The sequence below is a fragment of the Dermacentor silvarum genome, chromosome 2 (assembly GCF_013339745.2).
Source record: "Dermacentor silvarum isolate Dsil-2018 chromosome 2, BIME_Dsil_1.4, whole genome shotgun sequence".
NCBI lineage: Eukaryota > Metazoa > Arthropoda > Arachnida > Ixodida > Ixodidae > Dermacentor > Dermacentor silvarum.
The window spans coordinates 252,898,285-252,911,758 of record NC_051155.1 but is presented as its reverse complement, the minus strand read 5'-3'; the positions used below and the strand labels follow the sequence as shown (position 1 = coordinate 252,911,758).

The 13,474-nt window shown below is 47.2% G+C and overlaps 1 protein-coding gene across 1 annotated transcript in view; it reads right to left on the bottom strand.

Moving 5' to 3' along the window:
• The window catches only part of LOC119443153 (immunoglobulin superfamily member 10-like), a 283,797-nt gene extending 273,451 nt beyond the window's left edge, over nt 1-10,346 (bottom strand). Inside the window, exon 1 of the mRNA XM_037708316.2 lies at nt 9,117-10,346. Within this exon, the coding sequence (XP_037564244.1) occupies nt 9,117-9,255 (139 nt within the window). The 5' untranslated portion in view covers nt 9,256-10,346. The remainder of the gene's footprint in view (nt 1-9,116) is intronic.
• Between the last annotated feature and the right edge of the window lie 3,128 nt (nt 10,347-13,474).

Genomic DNA, 13,474 nt, shown 5'->3' with positions numbered 1-13,474 from the left:
TTACATAGGACAAGTAAACACGCTTAGCTCAGAGCGGCAGGACAAATGTTAGAGCCGTAAAGAGGTGCAGCTATTGCTATGAATGTGTCGTGGATTGTGCAATACGCGCTCTTTCCATATTTCTTTTCCTATGAGTTTACGAACTGACAGAGATCCTTGGCGTCCGCTCCTACTAGAGGCAATCGAGCGAAATGTTGGAGTTTTCACCTGCATGAAATTATTTGGATACTACATTTCGCTGGAACCAAACAGTGCCCTGCAAGCTCGAGCTCAAGTGAGTAGATCAGTCGCACCCACCTTCAATGTTACCCGAACATATATCAACGATTCGTGAAACGCTATTATGTTCAACAGGTACGGTTCTTACGACCTCTGATGGTCGTTCCCTAGTAAGTCATGACAGTCAACGACCAGACATTAAAGGCAGCGACAAAATGAGAAAGATAGCATTCCTGCATGTGAAGAGTTATGTAACTTCTGTCCTGCACAGCTGACGATACTTTTACGAACACTGCGGGAATGTAGAACGTGGGCATACGGCTTTACATAGCACACTTCTCTTGCCCGGCTTCTTTCTTAGTTGCTCCGCAACACTTCCCTAGCTGAATCATTGCACAATGATTGGGAAAGCCTCCAGTGCGGGATTTTCGCTTCCGTCTGTAGCGCCTGCTCGGGGCAGGTGTTGTTTTTCCCGGGACTTGCAGCAATCTTTGCCCCAAGCTCCATCAGATTGTCGCTGGCTCCGGTACTTCGATCACCGTGTTTTGCAATAAGCCGATGGAATCCGCCCGAGCGTTTTTCGTGTTCGGAGGCCTGACTTTCAAGAAACATTTCTTTAACAGAAAAAGGCCGGAAACAGGGAAGATGAAGAAAACGTAGTGCAAATGAGATTCGCTACAAGCTCACTGCACTCCTGAAAAGAAAAGTAAGAACAAGCTGCATTGTTCCCAGAACGCAAAGGGGTAATGACGAAGACAATCACTGTGTGTTGGTCTGAACAAGCCAGCAACGCATACAGTACAGGTCTAGTTCGCGCGAAGCTGTAGAAACTACTTCCGGTTGATGCCGAAATTTGTATTTTACCAACCTTAGTCCACAGCGCCTGTTTTAGAGAGAGAGAGAGGGAGCAAGGAGAAGAAAGACAGGGAGGGCGCCTGTTCGAAATCCACGCATTCACTTGGCTCCTACCAATAATTTGCTCCAAGGACAACCTCTTTAAGAACACGAGTTGGTAGTTCTTGCATCTTTAACGCACTAACAACTTCTTTTTTGCAGTAGCTGGCAATAAGTGCACAATACCCGTGGTACCAGCGAAGATGTCAGTGCTAGGCGGTTTCAGCTTACTGATAAGTTCCTCACTGAAATTAACATGATAAAGAAAAAGCTTAGTTTATCTATCACTAAGAAAGGCTGCTACAATTTAAGGCTCTTGTTTCGAGCCACATCCTAAAGAAAGCGAGACAATCCCTCTGGTCCCCGATAGATTCGCTGTGAGCCTGCATAGACTTTATCCTTCAGCGAGATTTCCTCGTGAATTCTTTACATGATTTCATTTTGTTACAAGGTACAAACGCTCTTTTCAATCGTATAACGAATTCTAATGTGGATGTAGACACGAAATTGAAACACACACACACACACCTACATCCCGCTCCTCGGTTTGTCTAATGGCGTACTTAGTGTACTCGCTCTACCTGAAATGCCAACGCCGTGCCGCTCTCTGTGAACTTCCAATCCCAGGGGCCCAAAATCAGGTTTTCCGCACGGCTAAGCAATGCAATAATCGCTGCGTGACATGCTTCTCCGGCTTACGCAGCGAGCGTTTCTTCCAAGGAGGCGAGGCACTCTCTTGGGCGGGTATTGGATTTTGCCTAAATGATTGATGCGAGCCACGCGTATACACAGGTATCGTACAGGAAGGGTGTGCCATCGCTACAGATTGCCAACGGCCGTGCTGCTTGGGGCGCGTCGTTCGATCGAGAACCACCGTGCTCCGCACTCCACAGGGATGCAGGAGTCTTCGCCGATAATCGAACGACGCCCGTGCCTCCGCCGCCACCGATATCGACCACGACGCACATGCGACGCTGCTTCACTCGCGGTTCCTGACGTACAGCGTCCGCACTGAGACCGGCGCGCGCTCAAGTATTTCCGCCGGAGCGCGAAATGGAACGCGAAGGCTGAACTGCAATCAGTCGCTCAATAGTCCGCTTCGCTTTTTGTACCACCGCCAAATCCACTTTATTTAGATGCCCCCCGTCAAAAGTGACTCTCGGCATGGCAGCATATCTGTTCTTCCTTCCCAGTTTACGATACTAGTTGTCATGCCAAGCTTGGCATGAACCCTATATCAGGAACTACCAGAAGCTATCCATGGAACAATCACTGTTCTATCCATACATGCAGACCATTGGAAATTTGTTGCAGCATTAAAAAATTTCGCTGTACCAAATAAGATTTTTGGTCTGTGCAATACCAGACACGATGACTATTGGTCTCTTTCTGGCGCAGGTACTTTGCCCATACAAGAAACCGGCGGATTGTGTCCAACCGCTGAACATACGAAACAAGATCGTTAAACAAGTACGCAGCTACTATTCATTTCTAAATACATTGGGTGCTTACCCGCCTTGACTTTGGTCTATTGCATGGCTTGTAAAAGTAAAAGTGTAAAAGTAAAAGTTGTACAAGATGGTCTATCACATCGGGCATGTCGAGCGTATGTATAGGCAAACATATCCGGCACCCATTAGAAAATACCACTCTATCTCTTTCTTCCTGCTACTCTTACTTCAAATGTTTATAAACTACGCGAAAAAAAACGAGGACACAAGAAAGAAAACACACACGACACCACGAGCGCTCGTGGCGTCGCGTGTGTCTGCGCTCGTGGTGTCGTGTGTGTTTTCTTTCTTGTGTCCTCGTTTCTTTTTTCGCGCAGTTTATAAACGTCTAAAAGCTTTGAACCAACTAGCCCGCTTAACGTCCTACTAAATTACTTCAAACAAAAGGCACTATGGGTGACTAAAATTACCGAAAGAAAAATGAAAATAAGAAAGGAACATACAGATGACAGTATCTCAGAAACGCCCTCTGAAAATCTAACGGCTCTGCAACTCGTAAAACTTCAGTGAAATCAGAAGAAATAATTTCGACACGTACAACATGTCATCAATTAATTTCTATTCTTACGTGCAAGAAAAAAATCGCCGCCCATTCCACTCCGTGAGGATGGTCGAACAGCGAAGCTGTCCATTCGCGGCTGCTTGGCTGGCCCGAACGGCGCTACTTGCGGGGGATGGGACGCGTCGGCGTCCACGGGCGAAGGCATTCCTAGCGCGTTCCTCACGACGTGAGCATGCTCTCGCTGGCGCTCACGTCGGGCGGCTGCTTCCTCGGGAGTCTAAATAATCTTGACCATTCTTGAAGAACGAATGCGGAGGAAGAACGGACTTCTTCTGTTTATACCACACCGAGCCTTTCACTGGCCTACTTTTTGCAAACGCTCATTGGCTGCCTGACTCACTCGCCCCCTTCTCGGCAGCGGCGCAGCTGTCTGCCTCACTTTTGCCCCTCTCGCTCCCAGGTCACGTGACCAGCGTGACGCCAAGCAGCACGACGGCACAGCGTCGACATAGAACGACTCCCGCTGTTATTTCAGTGTCACGAGCTCGTGTGGTTGCTCTCAAGGTTGCACCGTACTCCCAGGAGGCCTTGCACACGCCCGTGAGTACGACGCAAGGAAGACAGAATTTTCGCTGCACAAAATTATCACCATGATTAACGCTAACGCTCAACCAATGTAGCAATGAGCAGCCGCGACGTAGTAAGCAGTACATCTAGGTATGTAGCTTGAGGGGTGCATACAGCTTTATACAACTTATAATGAACTCTCTGGTATAACGAAGTCATTTATCTCCAACCTAATATATCATTGGCACCTTTGGTTATATTGCAGAAGTCCATTTCCAAATATGAACAGATTACAAAAATTATGTATCGTGGCTCCATTCAGTATTTTTGTTTGCATGACTTTAGACAGTATTAAGTTAGGGCTGTCAGGATAGAAAGAGGGACTAAAGAAAAAAAAAATGTCACAGTTTCGCCCTAAGGGCGAAGCAATGAATGCGATAGCAACACAGCAATCTCATACGAAGTAAGGTGAGTGGCTTTGGTAGCAATATGAATTGTAGTAAACATGAGCTGATTAAGTAAGCAGGTGTGCTGCGCCGTAAGTAGACCGACATGAAGAGAGACTCGATGACCACGAGAAGGCGCTTGTGAAACGGTGGTGTTGATGAGAAGCGCTTCCCGTGGGCAGCGCGTGCGAAGGGACACACCTGTAGCGCTGCACTGCCGATCCGGGCAGCATTGCATGTGTAGCATTGCATGTGGCCCGACTATTACTAACTGAATGAACAAGCGTGGTGTGAGCGCGCACAAACAAACACGAATAGATCACACTGAATGACTGCAGACAACGACTGTCAAAACGCTGGCAGCAAGCATATGCCGAAGCGGGCGAAGGTACGTGCGGTCTATCGCTTCAACGGAAACTGAGCGGCGAATGCGCGGCGCATAAAGGTCAGAGCCGTGTGGAGATAAGAGACGGTGCGGACGAGCGACGAGCGCGGTTGTTGCCAGAGTAGAAGCACTTCTTCTTGGGCTAGTTGGTGATGCTTAGCTATTAGCCTAAACTTCACTTATTTATAGTTGTTTTTGTATCATCATTATTTTTGTATCATCATTAACAGTAACGCAATCCTCGTCTTAGTATAGTGCGGAATGTAATACGGACCAGGCGATGGTCCAGTTTGTAGTTTATTACTACAGGTTGGTTATTAGCTATAAGTTCGTCGGAAAAGACAATTGAAAATTTCACTATTCACTTCTGGTCTCCTTTTATACTTAAGTTTTTTTTTATCCCACTTAAATAATCAATATTCTGGATAAGCACTGCCCTAATATTCCTAATTAATATCTATTGCTCCAATTGCAATCTCCATTGGGCCAAGGAAAATATTGGAACCAGTCGTCCTTCGTTTATGACCCGCCGTGGTTGCTCAGTAGCTATGGTGTTGGGCTGCTGAGCACTAGGTCGCGGGATCGAATCCCGGCCACGGCGGTCGCATTTCGATGGGGGTGAAATGCGAAAACACCCATGTACTTAGATTTAGGTGCAGGTTAAAGAACCACAGGTGGTCCAAATTTCCGGAGTCGCCTACTACGGAGTGCCTCATAATCAGATCGTGGTTTTGGCACCGTAAAACCCCATAATCTTTTTTCTTCGTTTATGGCCTATTGAAGCAAGGCTTCTTAGACATCTTTATGTGTTATCGAGCGATTAATCTACTATCCCCACTGGAAATGCCAGCAGATAAGAACAAACCAATGACCTTTCTTGAAGAATGAAATAAATAGATCGAAAGAGATGACCCGCATGTAAAAAGCTTCAGCGAGTTAGTAATGAATAAGATATATAAATTAAAAAAAATTGGGCTTCGCACAGTGTAAAAGTAGAATGTGGCACGTACAAGCTTACTTGAGTCAGCTTTCGTTGTCGAACTGAGTAGTTTATTGCATGAAATGTACATTTAGCCCTAAAGCATTAAAAATAAAATCATGTGCTTTTTGTTGTTTCTGCCGAATTTCTAAGACAAGTATGCTGTTTTCACGAGATTGTTGAAAGTTCTCGTGAAAATGTGCGCTGAAACGTCCACGTCATTGACTGGATTTAAATGAACTCGTCATGTTTTGTGTCATAAATGCACGTGTAGTATCGGTAATATTCTCCGGATGCATTTTTCTAAAAGATTATCTGCGGCATTTGGTATCGCTATAATACACCAATATAAGTTAATGCAATAATAAAAAATATAAAGGCACTACTTTAATAAAGAGCGATGATTCAGGACAGCAGCCTATGGAGCGGCACGACAAGCACATCACAGATATATATTATACGATTTCCCTCCCACTATCAGGAAGTGAACTTCGCTCAATTCTAAAAGCAACATCGTTCAAGGTATGTAGAAAGATGTGGTTTGACTTAACTTTCAAGAACTCCGATCTACTTGATATTGATCCGCTTCTTGATTTCCATATTAAATTATCTTTACATAGAAACGTAGAAGCCCGTATTCATCAATTTCGGCTGGGCATCGCCTACACAAAACATTTTTTTTACGCAGAATTCTGCAGTCGGATTGTGGCTTTGTTGACGAAGACGCATATCACCTTCTTCTAGAATGCCCGCATCATGACACACAAACACGCCGACTTAAGTCGTCCCATATATATAGTGACCACTCGGTTTAAAGACAGTATTGGGCTCGTAGCCAACAATAACCATGCAAAAGTGTCACTCTAATAACCTTTAAAATTGTTTTTCTGAATAGATCGGTATTGTTGGGTGTTATTAATGGGATATATATATATATATATATATATATATATATATATATATATATATACGTTCTTTTTATAGGAGAGTTCTTCATTTGTACTGCCGCTGTGTATGATCCGTGATAATATCGTTGTTCGCATTGTTGCGTGGATATTTATTTGTAATGCTGCTGTGTTATGTGGTACTGTTCTCATAATTGATTTGCAAATTTCTGCGCGATTTCATGGTGTATGTTAGACCTGCATGCAGGAGAATAGAGTGCACCAGCTCAGGTCGACCTCTGTGTCTTTCCTATCAATAAAATCTCTCTCTCTTAGACTTGCATGTCGTAACGTCGTCGTGTGTCCATTAGGTTTTATTCTGTGCTTTCGTCTACAAAATTTTATGAAAAAGTGCAAAAAGCTACCCATATTACAGTACCACCTGTTCAAGTTCAAGTGTCAAGGAGCATTCGGCGCCTAATTTGTGTGCCAACATCTCCTATCTTGTGAATAAAAAAATGCTTTTGCAACTTCGGTTATATATATATATATAAAGGAGGGGAACACGAATGCATGCTTGTATATTCGAGAGTGGGAAAGTGCTTTCGTTCGATAATCACTTGGCTCGCATGCAGATGACGCTATTTATTACTGGTCTATATCTGCTGCAATCCAGAGACCTGCGCGATCTCTTTATCGCGCATTACAAGTCCACAATAAACGCTCAGGTGCTGCTTAGCTGACACGACAGTGGTTAAAGATCAAAGGTGCTCCTCTGCCGAGTGGGCCGTCTTTACATGCGCGGTACCTTTTCGTCAATTACTTTTTCTCTACACGTTGTTTATACAATAACAACTGACATTAAACACCATTTTATTTTTGCACTTCTTCGCCATACCTTAAATCCACAGAAAGCGAAATAAAAGAAAATACGGGTAGGTCAGCGGGAGAATAATTTCAGTTGGCTCTCTCCTGAACTACGAAAAAGGAAGACGGATACAAAAAACAAGAGAAACACAGGGTGGTTATAAGAGAAGAAGGAACTGTCTAACAGTGTGTGTTGGGTGCTGTTCAACATGAACATGTTCACACCTTCGTCCTTTGTGGCTGGAAAATTTGAAACGGTAGCGGCACCCCCGCATACGAAGACGATAACGCAGAATGATGCCAAGATGGGTAAGGTGGTGCGGATTCATAGGTATGCCAGTACAGTGATACGTAGCACGGGCAAAGGAACAAAGACGAAGAACACAAACAGGTCTTGCGTCTTCCTGTCCACGTTCTTCGTCGCCATTGTTGTGTCCGTGTTACGTCGCACTGTCCAGGCATAGCTATATGAAGACGAAAGTGCTGGGTCTACTTTTCGTACTCATACCGGCGTGTGTGTGCGCGCACATCTGGATATGAAAAGCAGAGCATAAGAAATAGCAAAAAGTACGCGTGCCTAGCGCCATACCAAATTCGCCACGAAGTCAGGGGCCTCGCCTTCAAATGCGAAGACGAGATATCAGTTTTACCTTGTGAAATAAGTTTCGTACGGACTCGTTAGTTCATGATTCAACAATCAACCACTGACCCAATACGGGAGGATAATAGAAGAGGTGTGTTAAAAGACGGGCTGAAGCACCCGGTCCTTGATAGCTATGTTCTTTCTTCCGTCGTCCTTGTTCAGCCTTCTACCTCAAAGCAGTCCCGGAGTACAAGATCTCACGATCTGAACTCAGCCTGGATGTTAAGAACCGACAATAAGGTTTAAATTTGTGTTTGCCCTCTTTAGAATTTCTACAACGCAGGTCTACAACGCAGGTAAACTTGGGCTGGTGAACGCTGGCACTTGGCGAAACGATGTTTTCACGAATGAACTGTAGTAGTGATTGGCGCTCGTATGGAAACTTCCCTTTAACTGTCTTGTTCTGCTTTAGCATTTTCCTCTAATTTCTCTCTTCGAGTTGAACAGAAATTTTGATTCATCCGTTGAGTGCCGTCTATACCAGTAGCTACACCAGTAGACCTAAGGAGGCAGGATGTAGCGGGTAAAGACAGGGCACTAGAGTTTAATTGCCAGGTAACCCATTTCTTAATGCACATGCGTCTTTTAGATGATACTGTGCATCAGTTCACAGCCCAATCCAAACGCTTCGGGGCGAAAAAGAAGAGAGCAAATCGCGCAAAGGCCTTCAGACCGATGCACCTCAATGCGCAAGTGCAGCGCGAGATAGCACGAAATGCTCTTCTTCGGCTTCAGAAACCCGAAGCCAAACCTTGCAGACTGTTTTCATGCAAAAAAACATATTTATGCCGTGTACAAGGTACGCTGGCCATGCATGCAAAGAGTGATTAAATGGTTCCTACCGTGAGGTCTAGGCGCTTTCTCTAACGCCTTCTATAAAAGGAAAAAAAATTGATAACCACCTGAATGTAGCATAAAGCTACAAAGGAAACTCCTACGGGTTTCTCAGAAAAAGCGTCGCAGTTGAGGAAAAAATTCGTCCTAGTCCGGGATTTCTTTCCCTTCGCGAACTATGCTCCACATTGCGGCGTTCCGCAGAACTGATTTGTCCTATCCTACGCCTTCTACATAGATTACGTCGAAATTGCAACAAAGACTTCGTTATCAGTGCGCAAGTATAGTTGAAGGACATTAAGGGTACGAACATTCATAAAACAGAAGGTGCATAAGCATATACAGGAAACACTGAAGCGATAAGCATGCCAGAAGTGGCACGTACCTGGTCCGGGCAGGACTAGCGATGCATTGGTTGCCGTGAGTGCTGTCTCCGTCGTATCTGTCAGCTGCGTCCCCTTCACTTCAAACCCGACGACGAGGCACAGCAAAAGTGGCTCCAGGATTACCCAGGAACGCCTCATGGTGTTATCCAATCGTGCTCGCACTGTCACCAGTGAGAATGTGAGAAACTCCGGTGATCTGCGACCTGCTACGTAATGTTCAGTACAATTCTTCCGCGCCTTGCCCCTCTAGAGCATCAGATGCCAGCCAAAAAATAGAGGGAAAAGGTGCCGAGCAACACACGCAAGCAGCCTAGTTCTAATGCCGCACCGCACGGGATGACTACCACGAAGTAGGAATTACTTGCGAGAGTGTCGCAGAGGGCAGCACTTGTGTGCGCTGATAAGCGATCACCAGCACGTGACAGTTAAGCACGTTTATGGCTGTCAGAGATCGGGCGTTTATCCACGTTTGACAGATGAAATGTGCTTGCGTTGGCCGCTGTCATCAATGTAACTCGAACGATTTCCACAAGATCACGACAATCACTGAGCCATCACGCTTGCGGTAATTCCAGTGGTCCGTCAAGTTGCCACGCCTGCCGATGAGAAATAGTTACGTTAATCCAAAAGCATCTTCGAGGTTCTTACGAATGTTCACATCTCCGTGACACCCTGAGGAGATACGTTTCCCCAACCAGACGCGCCACTTCCGGCAGCACTCAGATCAGCAGTAAACACTGTTCACAAAATTGCAATCCGTGGCTCGTAAAGCCGTGCCAAGAAAACAAAAAAAAAAAAGAACTAAATTATCCGGGAGCGAGCAGGCGTTGCCGCATCAAGCATACGCGTCCAGCCTTCACTTCCCACGGCGCTTCAGTGCAGGAGACAGCAGCGCGACCCAAGACAGGTGTTCACGACGTGTCGTTCAAGCCCGTGCAACAAGAAAGAAATGTGCAGCGCTCAGGGCAGCAGCGGAAGACGACGCGTTTCGTCGATGGCGCGCGCCGAGGCACTTGGCATTCCAGCCGGCCAGCAGCACTGCTCGCTGTCGCCGCGCGGGAGGCGCCGGCGATGACGAAGGCCGCAAAAAGGCGAGCGGCGGCGAAGGAGGCGCGGGATCGTCGGCGGGTTCTGCTATGCGGAGAAGCCCCGAGCAGAGGAACGACGACAGCGTCACCTCCGTCCGAGGCCGAGCGAGTCAGCCGGCACACTGCGATCAATGTTTGCGGCCGCCGACGCGGGGTGCCGCCCTGGTCGTGGCCGCGGGGAGGCAAGAGGGACGTCGCGTTCGTTGTGTCGTCATGCGTGACGTCACGAGAGGCTAGGGCAGGTGCGCCACCGGGCCAGGAATGAAGGCGCGGAGGCATTTTGCCGGTGCACCGCCGCCGCCCGACCACCTCACTCTCCTTCTCCTACTTCCCCATATCCATCTCTTACATTCACCCGCTTCACGTCGTCCTCCGCTGGCGGCCCACCGAAATCGAATGAAGGTTCTCTCTGCTGAGCTTCTTGCCACGCTGGGTTTTGTTTCGCAAGGGAAGAGGTGTTCTTCGAAGGCGATGCCGTTAGGCGCCAGGTCGGGACTGCCTGCACTCAGGCGGCACCGGCTGCCCAAGAACGGTGCGCACGCTGCGCAACGACAAAAAAGAAAATTATATATATACGCGAGAATACGCGCGTTCTGGAGGTGCTCGTAAGGATACCTTTGGGTATATGCATTACGTGTACGGCCCCAAATAATGTATATAATCACTGAATAAATAAACATCAGTAACCTTTTGCAGATGCGTGACAATCTGAGAAACTGATCCATCAAAGACGGCGAAGCTGGATCAAGCGAGTTCTCGCACTCTTTGGAAGTACTTGCCATGAGAGGATTGCTTGCTTTTCGATGTTTGTGATGATCCGTCACCGACCCCTCCTGCGCGTCGTACGACCGTTTTGAAGTTCTTGCGCAGGCAGCGTGGTTGGCTGCTGTTTACCACCGCAGCCGTGCAATTTCCCTAGGAGACCTCGAACATTTAGCCGGTAAAATACGACGTGAGAAATTAAAATTACAGATTAGCGGCAAGAAAAACTGAACAAGAAAAGTGTTTTATATTGGTGTCGGGTGTACGCAAGGTAACCTTTATTTTATAGTCATTGATGATTATACTTCGAAGAAAAAATTCGGGACATCGACGCAGGTTGCGTAGCTGTCTGGTACCGAGCACGCCGGCATTCGCCGCGCAAAAACTGCACCGAACCTGTCCATAGCAGCTTCGCTGTACATGTGGTAATTTACGGCAGAGAGCTTCGCGATTAGGTTAACGTGGACCTAAAGGCTCGCTTTCCGTCGTGAAACATCAAAGGACAGCGAATGAACGCAACGCTCTCACCTTTTTCCGAAATGTTGGGTCAATATTTCTACCATGGCTTGACACCGTAGCAGCAGATTGCTATGGTGTCGCTGAAAGCCTTCATGCACTGAACAGCTTGGTAGCCGTGTGCCAGGCAAACCACCCAGAGTACATGCTCACGGCGCTCGTGACGTCAGACTTTCTATCAACTTCCCCTCGAGTTTCGGTCGAAGAGTCGGCATGAACGCCTCCAAGTCATCTACAAGAAAGGTCGCTGTTTGGCTATTCGCCGACCAGCCCCAAATAATAATAGTGCTACACGAAGCCGGGTCATTGCCGTGGCATCTTTGGGTTTCTAAAGCGCTGCTGACTTAGCACTTTCGTATGAGCGAGTAATCGCACTTTCACGAAAATTGCGCAATAGTCCTCAATCCTATTTTCAGGCTGTTCTACATGTGCTACATACCCACAGCTTCAAGTGTTTCAAAAGAAGATTTCAAGTTAATTTGTCCTGGTTTGTTAATAAATGCCGTTTGTGACCTCAGCTTTCCTGGGGGGCATAAGGGGTGCTACGTTCCATCTGCTGCCTTGCAGAGGCCCCGCATTTTATTAACGCGATAGCATTAAGGGCCCCGTGTCGCAGAAAATCTGGTGTCGGCGACGGCGGCGTTGTCCGTTAGCGAAAATTCATCCCGAACCACGCATCGCGAAACACGCAGGCCCTCCACATAGCGCAAAGGAGTTACTGAACATTGGATTTCTCAAAGTAAAATGTGTCAGAAAATTCGTAAGTACGACTTACACACCACCTACCGATATGATAGCGTCGGATTGTAATATGAATATACGAGAAAACACAATTCTGTTACGCGGAAACTTAAACACAAACCCCTTTTCCAACTGGCGTTCGAAGTGTCGGAAAACCGATGGGACGGCCGCGCATTGTACGTAGCCCCGAACAGGCAGCTCTCGCCGAGTGCCGAGGGAAGATCGCCCGTCAAAGGGCGCGTCGTCGACGGGTCGATCATACGGTCCTAGCCGCTGAAGCTGCAGCACTCCGCCAACGCCGAGCAGATCACCTGACCTTCCCTTGGTCACGGTCAAGTTACTCACAAGAAACATAACCGTCAAACACAAGGTGCACCCAGGACAAGCTTCGCCTACCCCCATTTTTCGATAGGGAAAGGGCCGACGATTTTTTTGGAGTACTTAGCTCGCCACGTACATACAAGTCTACAGAAATGCATTAGTCATGGCTAATTTTGGCAAATGAGCAGCTGCGTCCTGGAGTCCGTGTCATGGCTCTACATAAAGGAACTTGTAGCTGGGCTAGATGGTAATTTATTTTGGTAAGAGCTTCAGAGCGCAACAAACCCAGTCTCACGCCCATACGCACTTACACGTTTGTGTCCGTGAGTGCGTGCGCGTGCATGAGTCTGCTTTCTTGCGCTCTGAAGCTGCTACCAAGATGGTTCGGCATGGTCTGGTCGTCTAGATCAGCTAGTGTGCTAAACCAGCTGGTGTTCTAGCTAGCTAGCGAGAGCTATTGGAGCCAAAGTCAGTAATTTAGAGTTCGCCTTCCTCACACCGCGTTGCTATCTAAGGGAGAGCTTCAGCAACTCTCTAGTGCATTGAACACGCCTTGTCGACAGTTGCTCGTATTTCTAACGGAGCTCGAAGGAAAATGTTTCAACACCAGAGTCGAGTGGGCACTCGCTCACGTGCGTATCGTTGGCAACGACACAGCAGTTGCACTGGGGAGCAAATCACTGTGGAAGCACCAGCAAAATAAATGTACTGAACAATGACCAGCTCTCACGTCCATTCGCTCCGAATTCAGTCGTACGAGCTTTGAGTTATTACACGGACTCAAGTGCAATGAAGCCACGCTTTCGTATATAATCGGGACAGAACCCACATCCACCACGGCGTGGGCTTCAAAGAGAAGACGCGCTAATCCTCCCTTCAGCACAGACAGCAATGAAGTGGGCGACGAGGAGCACTACATCTCGCGCTTT